This window comes from Grampus griseus, assembly GCF_964374135.1.
Source record: "Grampus griseus genome assembly, chromosome: 6".
Lineage (NCBI taxonomy): Eukaryota > Metazoa > Chordata > Mammalia > Artiodactyla > Delphinidae > Grampus > Grampus griseus.
In genome coordinates, this window is record NC_139000.1 from 64,304,612 (window position 1) to 64,332,321 (window position 27,710).

A 27,710-nucleotide genomic window follows, 5' to 3' on the forward strand; every position below is an offset into this window, starting at 1 on the left:
CCTTGGGAGAAGGCCTTTGAAAATTACTGTAAGATCTTTTATGTGGGAGTGCCTTGGCCTCTTTGATTGTAACATTGCATTAAAAATATTTCATTTATGAAAAAGTCTTTTGGGACCCCAAAACATCCCTGGACTGCATTTTCTTTCATACTGAATTCTGTGCCCTAGAGATAGGCACTACCTATTCCTCTTCCAGTTTAAGAACAATTAGTCACTATTTTATTACTTTTTATTTGAGAAATTAAAATAATCTAATAGTATTAGCTTATTCTTATAAGAAGGAATTTCTTTCTAATGTTCTGTCATTTTTGTTTCTAATCTTATTTAAAAAGAAATAAAACACTGTGGCTTTTATTTTATTTTTTATAACTTAAAAAAAATGTTTATTTATTTATTTAGGCTGTGTTGGGTCTTAGTTGTGGCACGTGGAGTCTTCATTGCGGCACGTGGAATCCTTTTGTTGTGGCATGCAGACTCTTAGTTGTGGCATGTGAACTCTTAGTTGTGCCATGCATGCAGGATCTAGTTCCCTGACCAGGGATTGAACCTGGGCCCCCTGCATTGGGAGCACGGAGTCTTACCCATTGGACCACCAGGGAAGTCCCCAAACACTGTGGCTTTTAAAAATACAAGTATTTACATGTTTTTTAAAGAATAATCTTAAAAATACAGATAAGTCAAAAAACAAAAGAAAAATCACCCCTAGTCTCAGGACTCATATAAATAACTGCTGTTATATTGTTTACTGTTTTAACAGACTTCAGCCCATGTAACCTGTAAGCCACAGACGTCTTGGACAGTTTTAATCATTAATAACGAAGTATATCATTAAGCAACAGTGGGGTATTTTGAAAGAGTTGGAAGACTCATCATGAGTTTGAATACTTCAAATAATGCCTCCGGTGATATCCAAAGGTAAGCCTCCAGTCTCATCTTCTAGTTGAGGAATGCTTTTGGTTGCAGGGAGCAGGGAGAAATAAGTGGTTGGAGAGGCTGATTGTAAGAATTCTCATGGGATGGTAAGGGAAGTGGAAATTTCATGGGACTGGAGGAGCAAGAATGATGCCTCATGGAAACCAGAACTGGGTCTGGAGACTCTGTGTGGCTCTTTATGCTCCTTTGTTAACTCAGTGTACAAAAGTCAGTGTCTGTACTTTCTCCAGTCCCTAGAGACTTGCTTATTCTTTTCCACTTCTCTAAATCTTTTCTTCTGCTTATTCATTATTACTTGGCTTGCCACAATCTGTGTTGCTGTGTTTCCTCTTATTTCCTCATTGCCCCAACTCTGATTCATCACTCTACTTAAGCGTTCTGTTAGTTTTAGCTCCTGTTCATCACTGCTTCTTTTCTTGGAGTTTACATTCTAAGAATTGCTGTTGCTCATCTTTTTTGTACCATTCATATATGCCTTTGGGTGAGGTGCCTACCTTTGGTTTATTCATATCTCATGTGAATAATATAAAAACTCTGAGTCCATAATGCGAAATGGAGCCATTTCGGAGAGTGCAACTCAAAGTGTGGTTTACGAAGAAATAAGTACAGAAATTGAAAGCAAGTGTTTAGAACCTTATAATCATGTAACAGAGTAATTTTCTATTTGTTGAATCTAATAATAAAACACTTAGAGTTGAATTTTATCTATTTTTAGATTTTCTTTTTTAATTATCCCTTTTAAATATATTTTACAGAAGCAATGGGAGTGGGGTGGGGATAGTCCTTGCTCACGTTTAGTTTGAGAAGAACTGATCTTGAGCACCTTTTCAGCAAGGATGTGTGGGTGGGGTGAGTACCGTGACTAACATGTACTTTGCTTTATAAATAGGATTTGCTATGTAAACGTTTCCTACCTGTCTTTAGGAGCTACCTGAAATCCTTTCTGGAGCAAGACAGAGAATAAATGAGTAAAATATTAATATTTTTCTTTACTAAAATTTTATCTTAAAAAGAATTTTTTCTTTTAGATGTGTCAAGGGTTAAGAGTGAGGTCTCATCAGCTGGTTCTCCACCACTATGGTGAGGAAGATGGTTCAAAGAGTGCTAAAGAGAGTGTTTTAAGGTTCTTTTTTGCTCTGATATCCTGTCTTATATATGTGCATATGTATATATACACATAGATATGTATATTTTAATGCAGATAATGCATATGTTTTTAGAATAATTTAAGAAATACAAATGAATAAAACGATGAAACTGCTTATAATGCTACCACTTAGAGTTAACTACCAACAGTATTTTGGTATTTACTTGCCCAGACCTTTTCTTTTGAACATATAAATATATATTTCAAAAATTAGAATAATATTTTACATTAGTATCTTGCTTTTTCAATTTTGGGGGGAACATCTTGCCAAATTAATATACATCTGTCATAATTTTTAATGGTTAAATTACTCTTCAGACTTCTAGAATCTGGACCGATGAAGTTATTTAAACTCTGCTGTTTACCACGAACGTACTTTCTGTTTCTATAGATTTGCCTTTTTTGAACAATTCATATAACTGGGGTCATACAATATGTGGTCATTTGTGTCTGGCTTCTTTTCAGTAGGCATGTTCTTCAGATTTATATTGTAACATGTGTCAGTACTTTGTTTCTTTTTATTTCTGAATATTATTCCATTTTATGGATATATACATTTTAGTTAACCATTCACCAGTTGATGGACATTTGGGTTGTTTCCACATTTTGCCTATTATGAATAACTCTGCTATAAACACTTGTGTGCAAGTCTTTGTGTAGACATATTTTATTTCTCTTGGGTAGATTCTTAGGAGCACCATTACTTCATCATATAGTAAATTTACGTTAAAATTTTTAAGAAACTTCCAAATTGTATTCTAAAGTGACTGAAGCATTTTACATTTCCACCAGCAGTGTATAAGGGTTTTATACATTTCCATATCCTCCCCAACACTTGTTGTTTTCTGACTTTTTGATTATAGCCATTCCAGTGAGAGTAAAGTAATATGTCATTGTGATTTTATTTTGTGTTTTCCTAGTGAGCAATGATGTTGAACATCTTTGCATGTGCTTTTTTTGCCCATTTGTGTATCTTCATTGGTGAAAAGCCTATTCAGATCTTTTGCCTGATTTTAAATTGAGTTATTCATCTTTTTCTTATCGAGCTTCAAGAGTTCTTTATATATTCTAAGGGCTTCCCTGGTGGCGCAGTGGTTAAGAATCCGCCTGCCAATGCAGGGGACACGGGTTCGAGCCCTGGTCCGGGAAGATCCCACATGCCACGAAGCAACTAAGCCTGTTTGCCACAACTACTGAAGCCCATGCACCTGGAGCCCATGCTCTGCAACAAGAGAAGTCACCACAATGAGAAGCCCATGCACTGCAACGAAGAGTAGCGCCCGCTCGCCACAACTAGAGAAAAGCCTGTGTGCAGCAATGAAGACCAACACAGCCAAAAATAAAAAATAAAATAAAATAAATTTATTAAAAAAAAGAGTTCTTTATGTGTTCTGGATACAAATCCTTTATCAGATATATAATTTGCAAATATCTTTTCCCATTTGTTGGCTTGACTTCATTTTCTTAATAATGCTTTTTGAAGTGTAAAAGTTATTAATTTTTATGAAGTTCAATTCTTTTTCTTTATGGATTGTGCTTTTGGTTTCGTATCTAAGAAATTTTGCCCAGCTTAAGGTCATGAAGATTTTTCTCCTAAGTTTTTTTCTAGAATTTTTATAATTTTAGTTCTTACATTTAGGTCCGGGCTCCATTTTAAGTTACTTTGTAGTATATGGTGTGAGGTAAGGGTCTAAATTTATCTTTTTGCCTGTGGAGATCAGTTGTTTTAGCACCATGTGTTGATAAGACTATCTTTTCCCCCATTGAATTGTCTTGACACCTTTGTTGAAAATTAATTGACTGTATATATATGACTTTATTTCTGTGGTCTCAATTCTGGTACACTGATCTACATGTTTATTCTTAATTCAAATTCTACACTATTTTGATTACTGTAGCTTTATGGTAAGTTTTGAATTTAGAAGGTGCAAGTCCTCCCATTAGTTTTTCTTAAAGATTATTTTGGTTTTTCTGAGTCCTTTGCTTTTCCATATAATTTTTAGGGTCAGCTTGTCAATTTCTGCAAAAAAAAGCCTGCTGGGATTTTGGTAGGCAATATGTTGAATCTGTAGATCAATTTGGGGAAAGTGGCCATCTTAAAATACTAGTCTTCAAATACATGAATGTGAATGTGGAATGTCATTTCATTTACTTAGGTCTTCAATTTAGTTCAACAATAATTTATGCTTTTCAGTGTAGAAGTCTTTCCCTTTTTTTGTTAAATTTAATCCTAAATCTATTTTATTTACTTGATGCTATTATAAGTGGAATTATTTTTTAAATTTCAGTTTTGGATTATTTATTGCTAGTGTTTAGAAATGTGATTGGTTTTTGCATATTGATCTTATATTCTGTGACCTTGCTGAAATTGTTTTTTAGTTCTAGTCTTTTTGCTTCTTAATGGATTTCTTAGGATAATCTTACAGGATCATGTTTTTTGCCATTAAAGACAGTTTTACTTCTTCCTTCAGTATATGTGCCTTTTATTTCTTTTCCTTTTTTTTTTTTCCTGATTGCACTGTCTAGAACCTCCAATACAGTCTTGAATAGAAGTATTACTAGCAGACATCTTTATTTTGTTCCCAGTCTTAGGGGAAGCTTTCAGTGTTTCACCATTAAGCTTGATGCTACTTTTTGCAGTTTTTCATAGAGGCCCTTTATCAGATTGATGAAATTTCCTTGTATTCCTAGTCTGTTGAGAGTTTTTTTTTATTTTTTTAAATCATGAATGGGTGTTGGATTTTGTCAAATACATTTTCTGTATCTGTTGAGATGATCATATAGTTTTCATCCTTTGTTTTAGTAAAATGGTATATTACATCACTTGAGTTTCAGACATTATACCAATTTTCTATTTTGGGGATAAATCCCAATTAATCATGTTGTAATTTAATTCTTTCAAGATGTTGCTGGATTTGGTTTGCTAATGTTTTGTTGAGGATTTTTTGTATCTCTATTCATGAAAGATATTGGTCTGTACTCTTCCTTTCTTGAGATATCTGCCATATTTTGGTATTAGGTAATGCTGGACTCAGAATGATTTGGAGAAATGTTTCCTCCTCCTCTAATGTGAGGATTGGTATTATTTCTTCCTTAAAGTTTGGTAGAATCTGGACTTGGACTTTCTCTATGATTAGATTTTTAAAATTATTAATTCAATGTTGTTGTCTGTTATAGGTCTGTTCAGATTTTCTCTTTCTTTTTGAGTTAGTTTTAGTAATTACTGTCTTTTTAGGAATTTGTCCTGATTTGTTAGCATAAAGTTGTTCATAGTATTCATTATAATCCTTCTACGTTGGTAGTGCCATTCCCTTTTTTATTCTTTGTTTATACTTTGAGTTTCTTCTCTTTTTTCTTTGTCTAGCTAACCAAAGGTTTTCAAGTTTATTCATCTATTTAAAGAATCAAATTTTGGTTTCATTGATTCTCTGTTGTTTTATTTTAGTCTTATTTAAAAAAAATTACATATGCATGTTATTTAAAGACTAATTGTTCTAAAAGGCTTACTTACTGCTGTTAGGAAAAATAGCAGTGCTTATTACCTTGAGACAAATAACTTTCTTTATCCCTAGAAAGAATCATTTTCAACTCTCTGAGATGTTTTTTTAAAATCCATACCTCTTCAAAAATTTTTTTATTTTATTTTTCATGTTTAGCCATTATCTACTGACTTTCCACTATAGAAGTTCATAATTTAGTTTTCATTCATACTTGCCTCCCTTTTCTATTCTCTCTTCATTTAGTGATATATAATCTTGGTTAGATTAATCAATGTTTACATTATCGTATAATTATCAAAACTTCCTAGTTATGTAGTAGTATTCAGTGACAATTTTTTTTCTCGTATACATTTTGTTTTTCTTGGATTTAATTAATAGTTGTCTCATTTGTTGTTTACTTGGTTTAATTTCCATGAACTTATGAATTCAACTTCATACTCCCACCAAGTTTTATAAATCTCTCAATATGTTCACATAGTTGATGTATTCTTTTATTTTCTCTTTTCATCTTAAAGAAATTACTCCTGGAGGCATTGGCCAGTACAGTTGGAACAGATTACCCTTTAAGTGATTTGCTGCACAAATTTCACTGGGTGCTTCCTTTCATCACTATCTTAGACATCGCTTTGCTGTTTTCTTATCTTGAATACCCTACTTCTGGGATCCCATTTCTTTCTCTTTCTCAGTGTGGGTCCTTATTTTGGTGAAACAAGTCTTCCAGTAGCCCCTTATAAATGTTTTGATGTCTTGTAGATCCGAAATAGTCTTTCTCATACTCTTGTCTTTTTTTTTTGAAAGTTTTAGACATTTATTACCAAACTTCTAAAAACTTTTCTGCCAGTTTACACTCTGATCATAGTTATGAAAGCGTGCATGTTTCATCTTCCCTTCCCCATACTCTTGTCTTTGAATGGTACTTGTTGAGCATAAAATTCTAAATTGGAAATTATTTTCTCTTGTAATTTTTTTAGGCATCTGGGAGATTTTTGTTTTAAATTTATTTATTTAGTTTTTCATTTCTTAGTTTGTGTTTTTGATTTCCAAGAGCTCTTTTTTTGTTCTATGAATATTTCATTTTTAATTACATCCAGTTTTTGTTTTATGGATTTTTTTATCCTCTCCTATTTTTCTGAGGATTTTAATGTTAAGGGTTTTTTCTTAATCTTTTTTTAAAGTTATTTTTTCCCTGCATCATCTTTGACTTCTTCCCTGCCCCTTGTAGTCTCTATCTTTCTTATCAGATGTTGCTTAACTTCTGGTGATCCTTGGCTCTCTGTTCATATTTAAAAGTAGAGGCCTAAAAAGATGATTGGAAGCTCAGTGTATGAGACATTCTGTGTAGGGTGATCTGGTTAAGCTGTTTTGCTGGAGAACCCGTAACATTGGCATCTTTAGGTCTTTTTCACCTTGTTGGTTAGATTCTCCAGGGAAGATCCTTCTAGTCTCTGCTTTGGCTGACATTGTTCTGTTAGACAATAAGTATTAGAAGACCAGGGATATAATTTATTATACAACTTTTTACTTGAGTCTCTTGCTTTTGGTATGGAACACTTACCCGATTTGTATCTGATGTCTCCAATCCAGAGACATTCTGTTTTATCCTCTCCAGGGGATAAACCCCTAGTGTTCTGCCAGAGTGGGGAAGAAATCAATACCCAGTTGTGTGGTGTATAGGCTAGAGGATCTGAGGATCTTATTATTTCTTTGGCAGACTTTCAACCAATTCTCCTGTTTTCTGCTCTGCTTTTACCCCCATTTTAAAAGGTGTTGCCAGTGAACTGAGCTTTTTGGGACTCTGGTGTAAATCAGGTTGCTTTTCTTACTGTTGGCTTTGAATTCAGCTCTCTTATATAAATCACTTACCACTTATCCACCTGCGTTCCAACTTCCAGTATTTTATTGCTATTGTCTCATCTCTGGTACTAATTCTCCTTGTGAGTTTATATCTCTAAATTCTCTTTGCTGTTAAATTAGTTAAAATTTTAATTTTACTTTTGGGGAGAGAGTAGAACTTTACTCTGCCATTTAAAAGCATGAGTCTGTATTCTCTTATACTTTCTCTTTTTGTAATATGTGTTATATTTGCAATAAGTAAAATATATTATTTAAAAAGGTTAAAAGGAAAGAACTCAGTCTTCTCCAAAACTTGCCAGCTTGTGATAGGATCAGATAACCTTTATTGCCTATCTTGAACAATATGGTGGTTTCCCAGTGGACAGTGGTTTGTTTCTAGTCATATACTGCTTTGCAATTCTATCTAGCTTTTGCAATCAATATCTTTTACTGGAATGTAAGTTTCTTTAGGGTAAGGACCGTAACATGTTCCCTGTTTTTTTTTGAAAAATAAGTTATCAGAAATACGGGAAATGCTGGAAATTTACTTAATAGTAATTATATTTTATTTTGATCTCATTTTATAGGTTGAAGAATGCCTCATCTGATATAAAACAAATGGTTAAAAATGAAACAGACTTGGATATTACTGCTGATCTCAGAAAGAAACTCCATCGGGCTAAGAAAGAAAAATTAGAAATAACAACTAAGCACAATGCAGAGGTAGAATTTATTTTTTTCTCAAATAATGTTAAAAGTAGAGTTTGATTATTTTAGATTCATTTCATATTAGAAACTACTTGTTTTAACATTTATCACTGTAACATTCTTGTGCTTAAAAAGGACATTAATAGAACAGATGGTTTTTTTAAATACAGTGGAATTGTATAGGAGTGTTAAAGTAGAAATTTAATGAAGTATTGTATTTATTGGTATGTTACCTTAATTTTATTTTAATTAATGAATTATATTTGCTCAAAAGTGTTAATTGATGAATGCGTTTGGTGACTAAGGGATTTGTAAATTAGGCATTTTGGAAATCTTAATGTAGTTTCCTTATGGTCTCAGTCATAGAACAGTCTCTTAAACAATTAGATTTGAGTATGGAATTTTTGATCAGTGTAATTCATGAATTATCTTTGTTTTTCAATTGTATCATTATATCTTTTATTAGTATGTGTGTGTATATATATAAATATCTGTATTTCATATGTATATGTGTATATTCCAAGGACAGAAGTTATTTTTTACTCTAGGATAATTCATGAATTATATGTTTATGTCTCTTCTGTCGTCTTTCTTCTCTGTTTTCTTCTTTTTCTTTATTTAAGTCTTACTCATTCTTAAAGCTCAGCTTAGGCAGCCCGATGTAGTGGAAAGAATATTGAGTTACAGAGACCTGGACTCATTCTTGGCCCTTCCATTTACAACATATGTGGACTTGGGCGAGTTATTTATCCTGTACATCTTTGGTTTCTCATTGTGAAATGCTGGTCCCAAAGGGTTGTTGAGATAATTAAATGAAATAGAATTTGAGAAGTGTCTGTGCACTGTAATAGTAGTTGACATTTATTGACAGTTAAGCATAAACAGTGTATTTTCCTTCCCTTTTTGCTAAAATCCGACGCTGTTCTGTCAGGAAACCTTTTAAAGCCTTGCTAGGTGAAAATGATTACTCCTTTCTTTCCTCTCCCATAACATGTTACTGTTACAGATATTTTAGAGCTAAAACATTTATTTCACGCTTACCTGCGCTTCTTTAGTCCTTAAGCTTCGTGAGAGCTGAAAGTAGTGACCATGCTTTGTCCCTGTACCTGTCGAGTTGCTTATTGGCACGTAGTAGGCCCTCAGTAGCTGTGTGTTGAATAAACGTTCGGAAAAATGATTTTTTTTCAGGTTCTCTAAGGAACAGTGGTTTATGATTAAAATAACAAGCGATCAATCTATGACTGTTTTATTTGTATTTTTAAGGGCAATTGAGGTAATTTTAAAGTGATAATTGAAGTAGTAATTGCTTTTATTTATGTTGTACTATTACATACTGAATATAAAGTAGTATTTGTTAAATGGGTGCTAATTGTTCATAATCTCCAAAACTTATTTTATAAGCCAAATGTACATTTTACTTGAGAATATTAGTATCATGATAATCATTCATCCATTAAATATATTCTTTCACATATATTTATAGTTATCACATTTCTCTTACCAGAACATACATTTATTATCTTTTATTTGATCAAAATATTTTGAATTATGTGTTCACATTAAAGAGATTGGAAATTATCTCACGGAAGGAAGAGAATTTTCTCAAAATAGGTAGTTATAGTTGGTTCAACTCCAGGTTTGTATTACTGTTCAGTTTTACTGTTTCAATTATTTGTTTAGCTGATTTTACTCATATTATATAGTAATATTTTTAGCCATGTAATTTCTAAATATGTCCATTATAAAGCAAGGCAGAGAGGAATGAAACTATCTAAAAACTAAGGCCAGATATTTGCCTTATCAGGTACTCCTAATGCTAACACACTGGCTGATTGGCACAAAATTTCTTTAAAATCTAAGTGTCCTATCAATAGGTGAATGGATAAAGAAAATGTTTCAAATATGTATATATATATACATATACACATATAAATGAATATATATATATATTATTTTTTTAAAAAATTTATTTCTTTATTTTTGGCTGCATTAGGTCTTTGTTGCTGAGTGTGGGCTTTCTCTAGTTGCAGCGAGCGGGGGCTACTCTTCGTTGTGGTACGTGGGCTTCTCATTGCATTGGCTTCTCTTGTTGCAGAGCATGGGCTCTAGGCATGCGGGCTTCAGTAGTTGTGGCATGCAGGCTCAGTAGTTGTGGCTCGTGGGCTCTAGAGTGCAGGCTCAGTAGTTGTGGCACACGGGCTTAGTTGCTCTGCAACAGGTGGGATCTTCCCGGACCAGGGCTTGAACCTGTGTCCCCCTCATTGGCAAGCAGATTCTTAACCACTGCACCACCGGGGAAGTCCGTGTGTGTGTGTGTGTGTGTGTGTGTGTGTGTGTGTGTATACAATGGAATATTATTCACACAAAAAAAGAGTGACATCTTGCCATTTGTGACAATATAGATGGACCTTGGGGCCATTATGGTAAGTGAAATAAGTCAGACAGAGAAAAACAAATACTGGAGGGACCTTCAAGATGGCGGAGGAGTAAGATGTGGAGATCACCCTCCTTCCCACAAATACATCAGAAATACATCTACATGTGGAACAACTCCTACAGAACACCTACTGAACGCTGGCAGAAGACCTCAGACCTCCCAAAAGGCAGGAAACTCCCCACGTACCTGGGCAGGGCAAAAGAAAAAAGGAAAACCAGAGACAGAAGAATAGAGACAGGACCTGCCCCTCTGGGAGGGAGCTGTGAAGGAGGAAAAGTTGCTACACACTTGGAAGCCCCTTCACTGGCGGAGACGGGGGGTGGGTTGGGGGGAAGCTTTGGAGCCATGGAGAAGAGCACAGCAACAGGGGTGCAGAGGGTTAAGCAGAGAGATTCCCGCACAGAGGATCGGTTCCGACCAGCACTCACCAGCCTGAGAGGCTTGTCTGCTCACCCGCCGGGATGGGTGTGGGCTGGGAGACGAGGCTCCGGCTTCAGAGGTCATATCCCAGGGAGAGGACTGGGGTTGGCTGCATGAACACAGCCTGAAGGGGGCTAGTGCACCACAGCTATTGGGGAGCGAATCTGGGAAAATGTCTAGACCTGCCTAAGAGGCAAGAGACCATTGTTTTGGGGTGCATGAGGAGAGGGGATCCAGAGCACTGCCTAAACGAGCTCCAGAGATGGGCACCAGCTGTGGTTATCAGTGCGGATACCGGAGACGGACATGAAATGCTAAGGCTGCTGCTGCAGCCACCAAGAAACCTGTGTGCAAGCACAGGTCACTCTCCACACCTCCCCTCCTGGGAGCCTATGCAGCCTGCCACTGCCAGGGTCCCGTGATCCATGGACAACTTCCCTGGGAGAACACACATCGTGCCTCAGGCTGTGAAAACGTCATGCTGGCCTCTGCTGCTGCAGGCTCACCCTGCATTCTGTACCCCTCCTTCCCTCCGGCCTGAGTGAGCCAGAGCCCCTGAATCAGCTGCTTCTTTAACCCCATCCTGTCTGGGTGGGGAACAGACGCCCTCAGGCGACCTACACGCAGAGTCGGGGCCAAATCCAAAGCTGAACCCCAGGAGCTGTGCGAACAAAGAAGAGAAAGGGAAATCTCTCCCAGCAGCCTCAGGAGCAGCGGATTAAATCTCCACAGTCAACCTGATTTACCCTGCATCTGTGGAATACCTGAATAGACAATGAATCATCCCAAAATTGGGGCAGTGGACTTTGGGAGCAACTGTAGACTTGGGGTTTGCTTTCTGCATCTAATTTGTTTCTGGTTTTATGTTTATTTTAGTTTAGTATTTAGAGCTTAGTATCACTGGTAAATTTGTTTATTGATTTCGTTGCTCTCGGAATTCCATTTTTTAAAAAAATATATATAATTTTCTTTTTCTGTTTTTGTGAGTGTGTATGTGTATGCTTCTCTGTGTGATTTTGTCTGTATGGCTTTGCTTTTACCATTTGTCCTAGGGTTCAGTCTTTCCATTTTTTGGGATAGTTTTTAGCGCTTGTTATCATTGGTGGATTTGTTTTTTAGTTTGGTTGTTCTCTTTTCTTTCTTTTTTTAATTACTTTTTTATTTTTAATAATTTATCTTTTATTTTATTATTTTCTTTCTTTCTGTCTTTCTTTTTCCTCCCTTTTCTTCTGAGCTGAGTGGCTGACAGGGTCTTGGTGCTCCAGCCGGGTGTCAGGCCTGAACCTCTGAGGTGGGAGAGCCGAATTCAGGACATTGGACCACCAGAAACCTCCCAGCCCCATGTAAAATCAAATGGTGAGAGCTCTCACAGAGATCTCCATCTCAATGCTAAGACCCAGCTCCACTCAACAACCAGCAAGCTACAGTGCTGGACATCCTGTGCCAAACAACTAGCAAGACAGGAACACAACCCCACCCGTTAGCAGAGAGACTGCCTAAAATCATAATCAGTTCACAGACACCCCAAAACACACCACCGGACGTGGTCCTGCCCACCAGAAAGAAAAGATCCATCCCCACCCACTGAAACACAGGCACCAGTCCCCTCCAGCAGGAAGCCTACACAACCCACTGAACCAACCTTACCCACTGGGGGCAGACACCAAAAACAATGGGAACTATGAACTTACAGCCTGCAAAAGGAGACCCCAAGCACAGTAAGATAAGCAAAATGAGAAGACAGAGAAAAACCCAGCAGATGAAGGAGCAAAGTAAAAACCCACCAGATCAGACAAATGAAGAGGAAATAGGCAGCCTACCTGAAAAAGAATTCAGAGTAATGCTAGTAAAGATGATCCAAAATCTTGGAAATAGATTGGAGAAAATACAAGAAATGTTTAACAAGGAATTAGAACTAAAGAGCAAACAAACAATGATGAACAACACAATAAATGAAATTAAAAATTCTCTAGAAGGAATCAGCAGAATAACTGAGGCAGAAGAATGGATAAGTGACCTGGAAGATAAAATAGTGGAAATAACTACTGCAGAGCAGAATAAAGAAAAAAGAATGAAAAGAATTGAGGACAGTCTCAGAGACCTCTGGGACAACACTGAATGCACCAACATTTGAATTATAGGGGTCCCAGAAGAAGAAGAGAAAAAGAAAGGGAATGCGAAAATATTTAAAGAGATTATAGTTGAAAACTTCCCTAACATGGGAAAGGAAATAGTCAATCAAGTCCAGGAAGCAGAGAGAGTCCCATACAGGATAAATCCAAGGAGAAACACACCAAGACATATATTAATCAAACTATCAAAAATAAAATACGAAGGAAAAATATTAAAAGCAACTAATAACATACAAGGGAATCCCCATAAGGTTAGCAGTTGATCTTTTAGCAGAAACTCTGCAAGTCAGAAGGAGGTGGCAGCACATATTTAACGTGATGAAAGGGGAAAACCTACAACCAAGATTACTCTTCCCAGCAAGGATCTCATTCAGATTTGACAGAGAAATTAAAACCTTTACCGACAAGCAAAAGCTAAGAGTTCAGCACCACCAAACCAGCTGTACAACAAATGCTAAAGGAACTTCTCTAGGCAGGAAACACAAGAGAAGGAAAAGACCTACAAAAACAAACCCAAAACAATTAAGAAAATGGTAATAGGAACATACATATTGACAATTACCTTAAATGTAAAAGGATTAAATGCACCAACCAAAAGATATAGACTGGCTGAATGGGTACATAAACAAGACCCATATACATGCTGTCTACAAGAGACCCACTTCAGACCTAGGGACACATACAGACTGAAAGTGAGGGGATGGAAAAAGATATTCCATGCAAATGGAAATCAAAAGAAAGCTGGAGTAGCAGTTCTCATATCAGACAAAATAGAATTTAAAATAAAGACTATTACAAGGGACAAAGAAGGACACTACATAATGATCAAGGGAGCAATCCAAGAAGAAGATATAACAATTATAAATATTTATGCACCCAACATAGGAGCGCCTCAATACATAAGGCAAATGCTAACAGCCATAAAATGGGAAATCGAGAGTAACACAGTCATAGTAGGGGACTTTAACACCCCACTTTCACCAATGGACAGATCATCCAAAATGAAAATAAATAAGGAAACACAAGCTTTAAATGACACATTACACAAGATGGACTTAGTTGATATTTATAGGACATTCCATCCAAAAACAACAGAATACACGTTCTTCTCAAGTGCTCATGGAACATTCTCCAGGGTAGATCATATCTTGGGTCACAAATCAAGCCTTGGTAAATTTAAGAAAATTGAAATCATATCAAGTATCTTTTCTGACCACAATGCTATGAGACTACATATCAATTACAGGAAAAAAACTGTAAAACATACAAACACATGGAGGCTAAACAATACACTACTAAATAACCAAGAGATCACTGCAGAAATCAAAGAGGAAATCAAAAAATACCTAGAAACAAATGACAATGAAAACACGACGACCCAAAACCTATGGGATGCAGCAAAAGCAGTTCTAAGAGGGAAGTTTATAGCAATACAGTCCTATCTCAAGAAACAAGAAAAACCTCAAATAAACAACCTAACCTTACACCTAAAGCAATTAGAGAAAGAAGAACAAAAAAACCCCCAAAGTTAGTAGAAGGAAAGAAATCATAAAGATCAGGTCTGAAATAAATGAAGAAGAAATGAAGGAAACGATAGCAAAGATCAATAAAACTAAAACCTGGTTCTTTGAGAAGATAAGAATAATTGATTAAACCATTGGCCAGACTCCTAAAGAAAAAAAGGGAGAAGGCTCAAATCAATAGAATTAGAAATGGAAAAGGAGAAATAACAACTGACACTGTAGAAATACAAAGGATCATGAGAGATTACTATAAGTAACTATATGCCAATAAAATGGACAACCTGGAAGAAATGGACAAATTCTTGGAAAAGCACAACATTCCAAGACTGAACCAGGAAGAAATAGAGAATATAAACAGACCAGTCACAAGCACTGAAATTGAAGCTGCGATTAAAAATCATCCAACAGGGCTTCCCTGGTGGTGCAGTGGTTGAGAGTCCGCCTGCAGATGTAGGGGACACGGGTTCGTGCCCCGGTCCGGGAGGATCCCACATGCCGTGGAGCGGCTGGGCACGTGAGCCCTGGCCACTGGGCCTGTGCGTCCGGAGCCTGTGCTCCGCAAAGGGAGAGTCCACAACAGTGAGAGGCCCACGTACTGAAAAAAAAAAAAAAAAAAAAAAAAATTATCCAACAAACAAGAGTCCAGTACCAGATGGCTTCACAGGTGAATTCTATCAAACATTGAGAGAAGAGCTAACACATATCCTTCTCAAACTCTTCCAAAATATAGCACAGGGAGGAACACTCCCAAACTCATTCTGCGAACCCACCATCACCCTGATACCAAAACCAGACAAAGATGTCACAGAAAAAGAAAACTACAGGCCAGTGTCCCTGATGAACATAGATGCAAAAATCCTCAACAAACAGAATTCGACAGCACATTAAAGGGATCATACACCACGATCAAGTGGGGTTTATCCTAGGAATGTAAGGATTCTTCAATATACGCAAAGCAATCAGTGTGATGCACCATATTAACAAACTGAAGGATAAAATCCATATGATCATTTCAATAGACACAAAAAAAGCTTTTGACAAAATTCAACACCCATTTATGATAAAAACCCTCCAGAAAGTAAGCATAGAGGGAACTTACCTCAACATAATACAGGCCATTTATGACAAGCCCATAGCTACGATCGTTCTCAGTAGTGAAAAACTGAAACCATTGCCACTAAGATCAGGAACAAGTCAAGGTTGCCCACTCTCGCCACTCTTACTCAACATAGTTTTGGAAGTTTAGCCACAGGAGTCAGAGAAGAAAAAGAAATAAAAGGAATCCAAATCAGAAAAGAAGAAGTAAAGCTGTCACTGTTTGCAGATGACATGATACTATACATAGAGAATCCTAAAGATGCTACCAGAAAACTACTAGAGCTAATCAATAAATTTAGTAATGTAGCAGGATACAAAATTAATGCACACAAATCTCTTTCATTCCTATGCACTAATGATGACAAATCTGAAAGAGAAATTAAGGAAACACTCCCATTTACCACTGCAACAAAAAGAATAAATTACCTAGGAATAAACCTACCTAAGGAGACAAAAGACCTGTCTGCAGAAAACTGTAAGACACTGATGAAAGAAATTAAAGATGATATAAACAGATGGAGAGATATACCATGTTCTTGGATTGGAAGAATCAACATTGTGAAAATGACTATACTACCCAAAGCAATCTATAGGTTCAGTGCAATCCCTATCAAACTACCAATGGCATTTTTCACAGAACTAGAACAAAAGATTTCACAATTTGTATGGAAACACAAAAGACCCCGAATAGCCAAAGCAATCTTGAGAAAGAAAAATAGAGCTGGAGGAATCAGAATCCCAGACTTCAGACTATATTACAAAGCTGCAGTAATGAAGACAGTATATGGTACCGGTACAAAAACAGAAATATAGATCAATGAAACAGGATATAATGCCCAGAGATAAACCCATGCACATATGGTTACCTTATCTTTGATAAATGAGAGAAGAATATACAATGGAGAAAAGACAGCCTCTTCAATAAGTGGTGCTGGGAACACTGGACAGCTACATGTAAAAGAATGAAATTAGAACACTCCCTAAGACCATACAGAAAAATAAACTCAGAATGGATTAGAGACCAAAATGTAAGGCCAGTCACTATAAAACTCTTAGAGGAAAACATAGCTAGAACACTCTGTGACATAAATCACAGGAAGATCCTTTTTGGCCAACCTCCTAGAGAAATGGTAATAAAAACAAAAAGAAACAAATGGGATGTAATGAAACTTAAAAGCTTTTGCACAACAAAGAAAACTAAACAAGACAAAAAGAACAACCCTCAGAATGGGAGAAAATATTTGCAAATGAAGCAACTGACAAAGGATTAATCTCCAAAATATACAAGCAGCTCATGCAGCTCAGTATTAATAAAACAAACAACCGAATCCAAAAATGGGCAGAAATCCCAAATAGATGTTTCTCCAGAGAAGATATACAGATTGCCAACAAACACATGAAAGTATGATCAACATCACTAATCATTAGAGAAATGCAAATCAAAAGTACAATGAGATATCACCTCACACCGGTCAGAATGGCTATCATCAAAAAATCTACAAACAGTATATGCTGGAGAGGGTGTGGAGAAAGGGGAACCCTCTTGTACTGTTGGGGGGAATGTAGACTGATACAGCCACTATGGAGAACAGTATGGAGGTTCCTTAAACTAAAAACAGGACTACCATATGACCCAGCAATCCCAGTACTGGGCATATACCCTGAGAAAACCATAATTCAAAAAGAGTCATGTACCACAATGTTCATTGCAGCACTGTTTACAATAGCCAGGATGTGGAAGCAACCTAAGTGTCCATCAACAGATGAATGGATAAAGAAGATATGGTACATATATACAATGGAATATTACTCTGCCATAAAAAGAAACAGCATTGAGTTATTTGCAGTGAGGTGGATGTACCTAGAGACTGTCCTACAGAGTGAAGTAAGTCAGAAAGAGAAAAACAAATACCGTATGCTGATGCATATATACGGAATCTTAAAAAAATAAAGTGGTTCTGAAGAACCTAGGGACAGGACAGGAATAAAGACGCAGATGTAGAGAATGGACTTGAGGACATGGAGAGGGGGAAGGGTAAGCTGGGATGAAGTGAGAGAGTGGCATGGACATATATACAGTACCAAATGTAAAATAGATAGCTAGTTGGAAGCAGCCGCATGGCACAGGGAGATCAGCTCCGTGATTTGTGACCACATAGAGGGGTGGGTTAGGGAGGGTGGGAAGGAGACGCAAGAGGGAGGAGAAATGGGGATAAATTTATATGTGTAGCTGATTTACTTTGTTATACAGCAGAAACTAACACAACATTGTTAAGCAATTATACTCCAATAAAGATGTTAAAAAAAAGACAAATACTGTATGATATCATTTATAGGTGGTATTTAAAAATTAAAGAAAACTCCAAGCTCATAGATACAGAGAATATATTGGTGGTTGTCAGAGGCAGGGGGTGGGTGGAGGTAGATGAAATGGGTGAAGGGGGTCAAAAGGTACACACTTCCAGTTATAAAATAAGTCCTGGGTATGTAATATACAGCGTGGCAACTATAGTTAATAATGTACTGTATTGCATTTTTGAAAGTTGCTAAGAGAGTAGATCTTAAAAGTTCTCATCACAAGAAAAAAATTATAACTATGTATGGTGATGGATGTTAACTAGAATTATGTGGTGATCATTTTGCAATATGTATAAATATTAAATCATTATGTTGTACACCTGAAACTAATATAATATGTCAATTATACCACAATAAAAAATAATAAAAATCTTTAAAATGACTTCTCTAGGAATTTCATTATTGTGGGTTCTTGGGCAACTTATGTCATTTTTCTGAGCCCCCGTTTTCTTTCCTAGGTATGGAAATAATAGGTTACTGTTGAGATTTATTAGTGGGCAGAGGGTATGGGGGAGAGGAGTTTCTTACAGACTCACAGCTTCCGAATGAAACTAAGTTGTACTAATGTGGGTGATTGAGATGGGAAAATGCCACAAGGTTTTCACTTTTGCGGTGGTTATTAAAATTATTTGAGCATAATAATACAGATGTGCAAAGTAGGACAAGAGGTCATGAAGCTATTCAGATATCTCATTGGCCCCAATAGTGACGATAGAGCAAGAAAATCTTTTAGAGCAATGAGGGTGGGAGAGAATAAGGAAAAGCAATGTAACTTTCTCTAGCCAAAAGTTACTGGATACCTAGGACGAAGCAGTAGGCTTTCTAGGGTTCAAGACCTAAAGGTGTTTGACTGATCCTGCCAGATTTCTTAGGAGTAGGGGTCTTAAGCAGGGGTCCTTACAAACTGAGAAATCAAGGAATCCATGTAGTTGGATAGGGAGAAATTATATTTTTATTTTTATTAACCCCTAACTCATGTTAAGCATTTCCTTCAGTTATGAAGGGCTTGGCCCAGCCTGTCGTCCTTTTGAAAGCAAGCTATAGTAGGATTAGCAGTACTTTTGAATTTATCACCAATAGAAATTGCAGACACATACCATACTTCAGTTACTGCAAATATATTGAAATATTGTTTATACTTGTCATTACTTTGAAATGGTTATTAGACTTGTGAGTACAACTTGTTATTTAATGTGTTTTTAAAGAAGTAACGTAGATTACAGCATCACAAATTGGTTGTTATATATTTATTTTTATACTTTGATTCTTTTTGTTATCTTGTGTATTTTATTTTATGCATGTAATTACATTATTTTGAAAAGGCTGTGCCAGATTGCCAAAGAGGGTCATGGTGTAAAAATGGTGAAAGACCTTTTAGAGGCTGAGACATGCTGTAGGAGGGCATCAGGGAAGACATGGAGGATGACACAGAGAGGAGGTTCTAAGACAACTGGTTGAGCATAAGACCTAAAAGAATGAAGACTTGTTTTGGAAAGGAGGGAGATACCATTTTGTTGCTGTTGCATGTTGTAGTGCATATGTTGAAGCTTAAATGAGAAAACAACCTCATGGTTGTTTTTCACAGCTAGAGGATATGTTTTTCACAGCTCTGTGGGTAGCTCTGGAAATCAAATAAGGCCCAGTAAGGCTAAAAGAGGGACATTAATAGACGGAATTGGTTGTACAGGTGATGAAAGACCTAGGAATTCAAACAGGGAATGATGAGGCCACCTAGAGATTAGTTACATCAGGAAGCCACCAGCACCTCTAGGCCAGAGGACCAATGGGAGGAGATGATGTTACCAGAGTCCAAAAGTTGGAGCTGTCTGGTGGGAGGGAGAACCATGGTAGGGGCTGTTCAGTCAGGTTGGGATGTTGGAATGAAGGATAGGCAGCTGGAACCTGAAAAGAGATGCAGCTACTGCCAGAGACACTGCTGGAAGTAGAGTCATTTAACAATGGAGCATGGGAATTACAGTTCCTATGATATAATAGAGTAGAGCAAAAGAAGGGGGTTCAGAAATGGATCAAATGGACAAATAATTGACACTCCACACTTTTTGCTCTTCAGCATTCATTATCACTCTTCTGCTCATGTGTAACTCCCATGCAGTAATATCTTGTTCCTGCGTAATCTTGCAAGGCAACTCAAATATCCTCTATACAAAGATGCTCTCACCCACTCCACAATGGGAGACACAAAGCCTTATTAGTCCATCGTTTCTATCTCACAGATGATATGTATCCTCACCATCAGAATCTTACAATTTTGTGTCTCATGAATTAAATTGAGACCAATAGTACCAACATTCTTCATATAACGCCAGAGATGAGGAGCAAAGAAAAAAATCACTAATATATACATATAACAGATATGCAGAGCTACTGCAGTTCTTATTCTTAGAACTGGTCCTAGGGTTATAAGCTGATATTTTTGGGCCTCTCACTGCTGTGGCCTCTCCTGCTGCGGAGCACAGGCTCCGGACGCGCAGGCTCAGCGGCCATGGCTCATGGGCCCAGCCGCTCCGCGGCATGTGGGATCTTCCCGGACCGGGGCACGAACCCTTGTCCCCTGTGTCGGCAGGCGGACTCCCAACCACTGCGCCACCAGGGAAGCCCTGTAAGCTGATATTTTTCACTTCACTTCTGTCACAACTGATTCCTGTTCCCCTTACCCTCTGCCAGCATTTTCCTTGGTGGAGTGACCGCATTTCATTCTTGAAAAGTTTGATTCCTTAATGGTGCCACCTCTATTGGATCTCTGTAGATATGGATATACTGAGAATCATACCGTTGAATCCCCAGGTTTCCATGGTCTCCTCTGCCTCACTATCCCCTTGGTAATCAGGATCGGTCACCCCAGCCAGTCTTGGTAATCAAGACTCTGGTAACATCATCTTTCTTTGCCTTTTGTTTCACTGGCACAAGGAGCCCAAAACTAGCCTAGAGGTAGTCTCAGCTTCTGATATAATGGATTTAAAAAAATGTTTTTTACTGTGGTAAAAAATATATAACATTTACAATTTTAACCATTTTAAGTGAACAATTCAGTTATATTTATATTCACACGCCAGTATCTATTTTCAAAAATTTTTATCATCCCATACAGAAACTGTACCTGTTAAGCAATAACTCCCCCATCATCCTTCCCCTATCCCCACCCCCTGCTAATCTCTAATCTACTTTATATTTCTATGCATTTGCATATTCTAGATAGATACCTTATATAAGTGGCACCGTAGAGTATTTGTCCTTTGTGTTTGTTTTGTTTCATTTGGCATGTTTCCAAAGTTAATCCATGTTGCAGTATGTATCAATGTGGGTCATTTTTGTGTCACCTGGTAGAAATATTCACCCTTTGTAAATTAAGATCTCTTCTAAAATATCAAAGCCCAAAGTTGCATGTTTGGGTGGGTGGGGGGGAACCCGGTGAGTGGGTTGGTAGATGGTAAGGTTATTAGAGGCTGTGTTAATAGAGAGAGGCCACTTCCACTTCCATCCTTTATTTCCTGGATCTGTGTATGCGGGATATAGTAAATGCTAGTCTCCAGTTCAGAGCTTGTACCTTGCGCATTGGGAAAGGCTCGGGGAAGTTTACAGTGTGTACTTGTGGTGGTGCCTCAAGGAGTCAGGGAGTCTGGGAACTGATGGGAGGGTATGACTTCATGTTTTAGAGACTTAAGTAAGGATTCTGCTCACCAGACTTGGAGTTTTTCTGTTTTTTTGTCAGTTTGGTTTTTTTGGTTTGTTTGTTTTTGTTGCTGTTGTTTAGACCAAATAATGCTTTAGAATCGCTTCTCCAATATGGTGGCCATTAGCCACATGTATCTTTTGAGCACTTGAAATGTGACTAGTCTGAATTAAGATGTGATACAAATACACACTGGATTTCATAAACTTGGTACAAAAAGGTGTAAAATATCTAAAAAAAGTAAAATAGCTCACTAATAATTTTTCATGTTGATTTTATGTTGAAATAAAGAATCTTGGATATATTGGGTTAAATGTTAAAATTAATTTCACATATTTATTTTTACTTTTCAAAATATTGCTACTAGAAAATTTAAAATTACACAAAATTTAAAATTTCTTGCCTTATATATCTACTGCATAGCACTGCTTTAGAAGACTGCCCATCTCTTTAATTCCCAGGTACACAAGGATCAATTAGATACCACCACAAATACCTGGAGGTCAAATGCTATGATTACTGTTGTGCTCCAGCCATCCATTATAGAAACTGTGCTCACCTTGTCTCTACTGGTTAATTGCTACCACTTGGCCTTTGCTACTCTGGAATTTCACCATTTTGATTGAGGTTGGCGAGTCCATCTCAATTATGACATATCCCACCATTATCTTTACCATCTACTATTATCTCTGGTATATAGAGGTTAGCTGCTAGAGCTTTCTAAGGGTGCTTTTGTTGGCCAGTGTATGTTAGAGCACTTTAATTAGGAAAATAATGTCCTTTGGGCTCTCAAAGAGGATGCAGTTGGCGAAAGGGGAGGTTTTGGTTTGCTCGTAAAAAAAGCACTCCCATCTTCTTTTATTTTATTTTATTTTTTAAATATTTATCTATTTATTTGGCTGCGCCGGGTCTTAATTGCGGCACACAGGATCTTCATTGCCACATGGGGGATCTTCACTGTGGCATGCGAAATCTTTTTTTAAATTAACTAATTAATTAATTAATTTTTATTTTTGGCTGTGCTGGGTCTTCATTGCTGTGTGCGGGCTTTCGCTAGTTGCGGTGAGCGGGGGCTACTCTTCGTTGCGGTGCGTGGGCTTCTCATTGTCGCGGCTTCTCTTGCTGGGGAGCTGGGCTCTAGGCACGCAGGCTTCAGTAGCTGTGGCACGTGGGCTCAGTAGTTGTGGCTCGTGGGCTCTAGAGCTCAGGCTCAGTAGTTGTGGCTCACGGGCTTAGTTGCTTTGCGGCATATGGGATCTTCCTGGGCCAGGGCTCGAACCCGTGTCCCCTGCATTGGCAGGTGGATTCTTAACCACTGCGCCACCAGGGAAACCCCCATGAGGGATCTTTAGTTGCGGCATGTGAGCTCTTTTAGTTGCAGCATGTGGGATCTAGTTCCCTGACCAGGGATTGAACCCAGGCCCCTTGCATTGGGAGCGTAGAGTCTTAGCCACTGGACCACAAGGGAAGGCACCACTCCCATCTTCTTAAGTCTGCATATTATATCAGGAAAGTACCGGCATTTTGACTTTATTAAGTGATGCAGGCTGATGTTGAATTCAATTTACAGTCACCCATTCCGAGCAAACTGTTACAGCTAGCTTATTAAATCCAAATCAAGCCTATATATGTTCTGCGGGTTCCTTCTATTACAAGATTAGCAAGATTTGGCAGTCCTTTTGCTATAGATGCTATCTTCTCCCAGAGAAGACTGCATTTCTCCCCTTGTGGCTTACTGAGGTCTGAGTCTATCGATGGCAACAAAGAGGTGAAAGTGGTTCTTGCACATCTTGTTGCAAGACAGCTATTTCAGTTGTGGTCCTCACTAAGTCTTAAAGCAAGGGAAGGTCAAGTAGCTCAGACAGGGAGAAGAGGCTGCTGTTGTTGGGAGAAGGGGTGTTCAGAGGAGATTGGAAGTTTACAGTTTTCAGGATTGTCTAATTCCAAAAGTCCTCATCCATCGCCTTCCTTTCTACCTAATGCCCAGCTGATATATACCATCTTAACATTAGAAACTTGTTGAGGCTCTTTATTCAACTTGTATTTTAATTCTGCATTCCCCATAATTAGATTTTCCATCTGGTCTTTAGCCTTGTCTGCCATGGGGCTATGAGAAATAAGAGATTCTTTAAAGTCAACGTAGAAACTCTCTGGCTTTCTGACTGTCTTGAGCTGAGATTCTAGAACCCTGGGATTACCTTTTCATTTTTGTAAATTCTCTAGCATAGTTAGATTTAGCCTTCCCATGCCATGGGTCTTGTAGTAAACAAAACTGCCATGTTGGTCAAGTGCAGTTGCTACTTCATTTCCCAAAGGCTTGAACTCAACTGGCACTTTATTTTAAACAATTGCACATGATAATGTAAATAATTGTGATCCCACTGGAGGCCATGGATCACTGCAAAAGTATCTCATTTCTACCTGCAAAAAGGTCTTCATTGTATTTAGGCTCATATGGGTTTACCACAAAATATCAGAAACCCATCTTGAGGCTATTTCTGATACCAAGAGTAATATCATTTGGTGTCCAAGTGGAATTGATTACACAAGTACCAGAAGAGGTAAAAAGACAAATAGGGGATGTTAAGGTAACCCAGAGGGTAGCAACATTAGGAAGTTGCTTTCATTCCTAAGGTTGAAAAAAGCTAGCTATCCAGAAGGATTTGCAGCCACAGGGAAGACAGATGCTGCTCAGGGTAGATCTAGAGAGGGACAAATACCCTGGCTTCTCCTTTCCTGTCCTCACATATACCACAAGTGCCTCTCATTGATCCAAACTCCCAAGAAGCCAGTGGGCAGGGAAGTCTGGCACATGTAGTTCCTAGAATGTGGAGTAGAGCTGGAGAAGGATGGGGGAGGGGGTGTCTGAGGGCAAACAGGTAAATGACTGGCACAACTGGGAATGCCCAAATGTTACCAACTTTATTCCTGGGCAGGGAGGGATGGCGTGATTCTGAAATAAACGGAGTTATCTTGAAGATGTAATAAAGGTTTTATGTTTTTTTCCATTAACTTATTGAAAGATATTTGTAAATTCTTATTTTGTGAGTATAAGTGTGCTGAAGACATTTACTTTTCTAACATTTATAAAAATGGAAATTTTTTTTTTATATATGTTAAAAAGAGTGTAACTCCTGCTGCACTCTACATATTAACTGCTACTTAACGGTAATTTCTGATTGTACTTTAGAAATCCTTTTTGTCTTTTCTTATATGGTAATTGGACCATCTATTTCTAGCCTGATATAGTAGCTTGATGCTTTCCCGTATGATATCTTCCTAGCATTCTCTCTCATCCATCATTTCTTTCTCTCCCTCCAGCAAGAAGTAATTTTGCTTTTCTTTGAACTATCATAACATTTTTACCTCTTTCATAAAACTAATCCCTTATGACTTTCTATAGCATTTCATTACTTGAGATCAGGGGCTCTATAATGTTTGTTTTTATATCTTTCACTGTACTTGACATGTAGCAAGTATTTAATATCATTTAATGAATCATTGATTAGATCATAGAATTTCGGAGTGGGAAGGGACTTTATAAATCATCTGGTTCTAACTCTCTGACCTGTCTCCTGTCACACTACTTCATGGAAGGATATTAGATAAATTAAATCTAGTTATTAACTATCTGGTTATCTAAATAGTAGATAAATTAGATATTCGTTCATTAAAATCCCTGTAAAACAGGCACTTTTATTACTTTATGCTCTATGAGTAATGTCATAATCCAGATAAATAATATAGACAATATTTACCAAAATTTGATACTATTTGCTGCTTTTTTTAAGGCATTTTATTTTATTTTTTTTAGTTTATTTTTTTGGCTGCACTGTGTGGCATGTGGGACATTAGCTCCCTGACCAGGGTTCGAACCTGTGCCCCCTGCATTGGGAGTGCGGAGTCTTAACCACTGGACTGCCAGGGAAGTTCACCATTTGCTTCTTGATTTCAATTAGGGTTTAGGAGTAGAGGAGAGAATGAATTTTTTTTTTTTTTTTCCGGTATGTGGGCCTCTCACTGTTGTGGCCTCTCCCGTTGCGGAACACAGGGTCCGGACGCGCAGGCTCAGCGGCTATGGCCCACGGGCCCAGCCGTTCTGCGGCATGTGGGATCTTTCCGGACCGGAGCACGAACCCATGTTCCCTACCTCGGCAGGCGGACTCTCAACCACTGCGCCACGAGGGAAGCCCAAGAATGAATTTTTAAGTTCTTACTGTATGTCATGCATTTTTTTCACTTCTTAGGTATGACTTTTTCTGATTAAAACCTGTGATTTCTCTTTACTTTTAATAAGACGTGCATATAAGAATTAAAAAAATTTTTTCTCTAGTGGATTCTCTAAAATAAGAAAATTAATGAATGTTGTTTGCTGAGTAAGGCTAGTGCTTCTTTTCCAGTCTTTTATAAAGTATAAATGTGTAAATTCTTGTCTTATAAATATTATAGAAACAAATTTCTCTAAGAAAATGTTTGAGTGCATGATCTCATAATCTTGGAGACATATTTTTATATTGGTTCATGATATCAGAAGTCTGTTTTTAGCTGGCAAGCTACGAGAGCCAGATTGCCAAGCTACGATCCGAGGTTGAAAAAGGAGAGGCATTGCGACAAAGTCTGGAATATGACCTGGCTGTTGCTAGAAAGGAAGCTGGACTCGGAAGGCGGGCTGCTGAAGAAAGATTAGCGGAGGCACATAGGATCCAAGAAAAACTCTGTGGTAAAACTATTTCTATTTCTTTCCATGTTTGTAACGTCATTGTATATCATTGCTTCCTGTTGTGTATGCATTCCATATAGGATCAGAGGTAGGGTTTTGATTTCTTTGACTGGCCTTTGATGGACAGACTTTGCTGTGTGTGTATGTCTTCTGGCAATTATGTGAACATTCATTTACTTTACCTTACATTATTTTTTTTGTACAAGTATAGAAAAATGGTTTGAAAATTCTGTTAATCACTTTTTAGAGCACTTGTTTCATGAATAATCAGCAGAATCATATAGAGATTTTTAAAAAATTCATAGGCCTCCTATCACATGTAATCTGAAACAGAATCTCTAGCTTGAGAAAATCTGTATGTTCAAGAAGCACTGCAGGTGATTTGTTGATTAGCTAGGTTTAGGAACCACAGAGTATAATATATATAAAGAAGTGTGCCTAGAAAAGTGTATGACTTATAACCAGCACCTGGGTCATGAAATGGAAAATTACCAGAAGTCCTCCACATAGATAACTGCTATCCTGATTTTTAATAGCAATAATTAATTTTGCCTCTTTTTCGTACTTTATATGAAAGGAATCATATAGTATGTACTCTTTTGTATCTGGCTTCTTTTCTTCAACTTTGTGCTTGTGAGTTCATTCCTATTGTCATATGAACTTCATATTGATGTTTAGTATTATATAGTGTGAACATACCACACTTATATTCATCCATTTCTATTGGTAGTGGGTAGTGTCTGTTTTTTGTTTATTAAGAATAGTGTTGCCCTGAACATTCTTACACTCAGCAGGTTTTAATGAAGAGAACACTGAACGTGAATTCTGAAGATTTAGATTTAGGTCCTGATTCTGCCACTTACTGATACTTGAACCTAGGTTGTTTTAAGGATGAAATGAGAAAATAAAAGTGCTTTGTTAACTGCACGGGGCCAAGAGAATGTCCCGTTATAATATTATAAAGGTTACAATCCCTAGTCTTGGCCTGGCCATTGGTCAAAAATACTTTTGATTACCTTTGGCATTTAATTACTAAACTACTATCTGGAACTTAGGATTATAAGACTTGAAAGGCACTAGATGTACAAGTTAATGACTTTTATTTAATTATGAGGAAGTTGAAGTCCAGGGAAGATGGGAAGTTACTTGCCCAAAGTCAAATGATTTCAAGACACTTTACAGAGGAACATAGAAGAATGGCCGTTAATCA

The 27,710-nt window shown here is 37.4% G+C and overlaps 1 protein-coding gene across 3 annotated transcripts in view; it reads left to right on the forward strand.

The window, feature by feature from the left end:
- The first annotated feature begins 784 nt into the window (after positions 1 to 784).
- CCDC171 (coiled-coil domain containing 171) overlaps positions 785 to 27,710 on the forward strand; it is a 348,708-nt gene continuing 321,782 nt past the window's right edge. For all 3 annotated transcript variants that reach the window (XM_082657166.1, XM_082657167.1, XM_082657168.1), the window contains exons 1-3: positions 785 to 915; positions 8,001 to 8,136; positions 26,326 to 26,500. In XM_082657166.1, coding sequence (XP_082513292.1) covers positions 872 to 915; positions 8,001 to 8,136; positions 26,326 to 26,500 — 355 coding nt within the window. In that variant the 5' untranslated portion in view covers positions 785 to 871. The remainder of the gene's footprint in view (positions 916 to 8,000; positions 8,137 to 26,325; positions 26,501 to 27,710) is intronic.